General features: G+C 43.6%; 1 protein-coding gene across 1 annotated transcript; it reads right to left on the minus strand.

Moving 5' to 3' along the window:
• Positions 1–274: 274 nt before the first annotated feature.
• LOTGIDRAFT_202828 (hypothetical protein) lies at positions 275–749 on the minus strand. The gene has a single exon (XM_009049270.1). The coding sequence runs from the start codon at positions 714–716 to the stop codon at positions 336–338; it is 381 nt and encodes a 126-aa protein (XP_009047518.1). The 5' UTR covers positions 717–749; the 3' UTR covers positions 275–335.
• Between the last annotated feature and the right edge of the window lie 220 nt (positions 750–969).

Genomic DNA, 969 nt, shown 5'->3' on the forward strand with positions numbered 1-969 from the left:
TCAGGGACGAATAACGAGAGTGTAAGTTGGTTTGTACAAGAGAGAAAATCTAATTAGTAATTCGTTAATCTGGTTAATCCAGACGAGTGATTGATTGAGTGAGTGAGTGACTATGTAAACGAACGTATGGATAAACGAATGAATGAATGTATGTCACGCTGACACACCACAAGCCGTGAGTGTTTATATAGCGATATTGTCCTTATTAGACAGGGGATATTGGGGACATTCCTTTATTTTGAAATGTAAGATTTAGACTTTTTCCCTCTTTTTTGAGATTTTGGGTGGCCCTGAAAAGGGCCGTTTTTTTGTGTATTCTAAATAAATCGCTAGATTTATTTGGATGCAGCCTTCTCGGATTTCTTGGGTAAGAGAACGGCTTGGATGTTGGGGAGGACACCACCTTGAGCGATGGTTACTCCGGACAACAGCTTGTTCAATTCCTCGTCATTTCGGATAGCCAACTGTAAATGTCTTGGAATGATTCTGGATTTCTTGTTGTCACGGGCAGCGTTACCAGCCAACTCGAGAACTTCAGCAGCCAAATATTCCAAAACAGCGGCTAAGTAGACTGGGGCACCAGCTCCGACTCGCTCGGCATAGTTTCCCTTTCTCAACAGACGGTGGATACGACCGACAGGGAACTGTAATCCAGCCCGGGATGATCGGGTCTTGCTCTTTCCCTTTACTTTTCCTCCTTTTCCTCGTCCAGACATGATGTGAATTTAGTTAGTGAGACGGTGTCGTCGTGCGAAAGTCTAGTAACTGAATGAAGCGAACGCGACGACTAANAACACTATTTATACTCGAAAATGGAGTCGAAAACTACGGTGCTCACTATCAAGTCCGCGCTATTTCACGAGAAAAGCTTTCGATCCTATTTTTCGACTCCATTTTCGAGTATAAAAGGAAAATTTCGCGCGTGTTCACTACTCACTTGACTGTTAGACACCGCACTGTCCACATCAC

This window comes from Lottia gigantea (assembly GCF_000327385.1).
Source record: "Lottia gigantea unplaced genomic scaffold LOTGIsca_1326, whole genome shotgun sequence".
NCBI classification, from domain to species: Eukaryota; Metazoa; Mollusca; class Gastropoda; family Lottiidae; genus Lottia; species Lottia gigantea.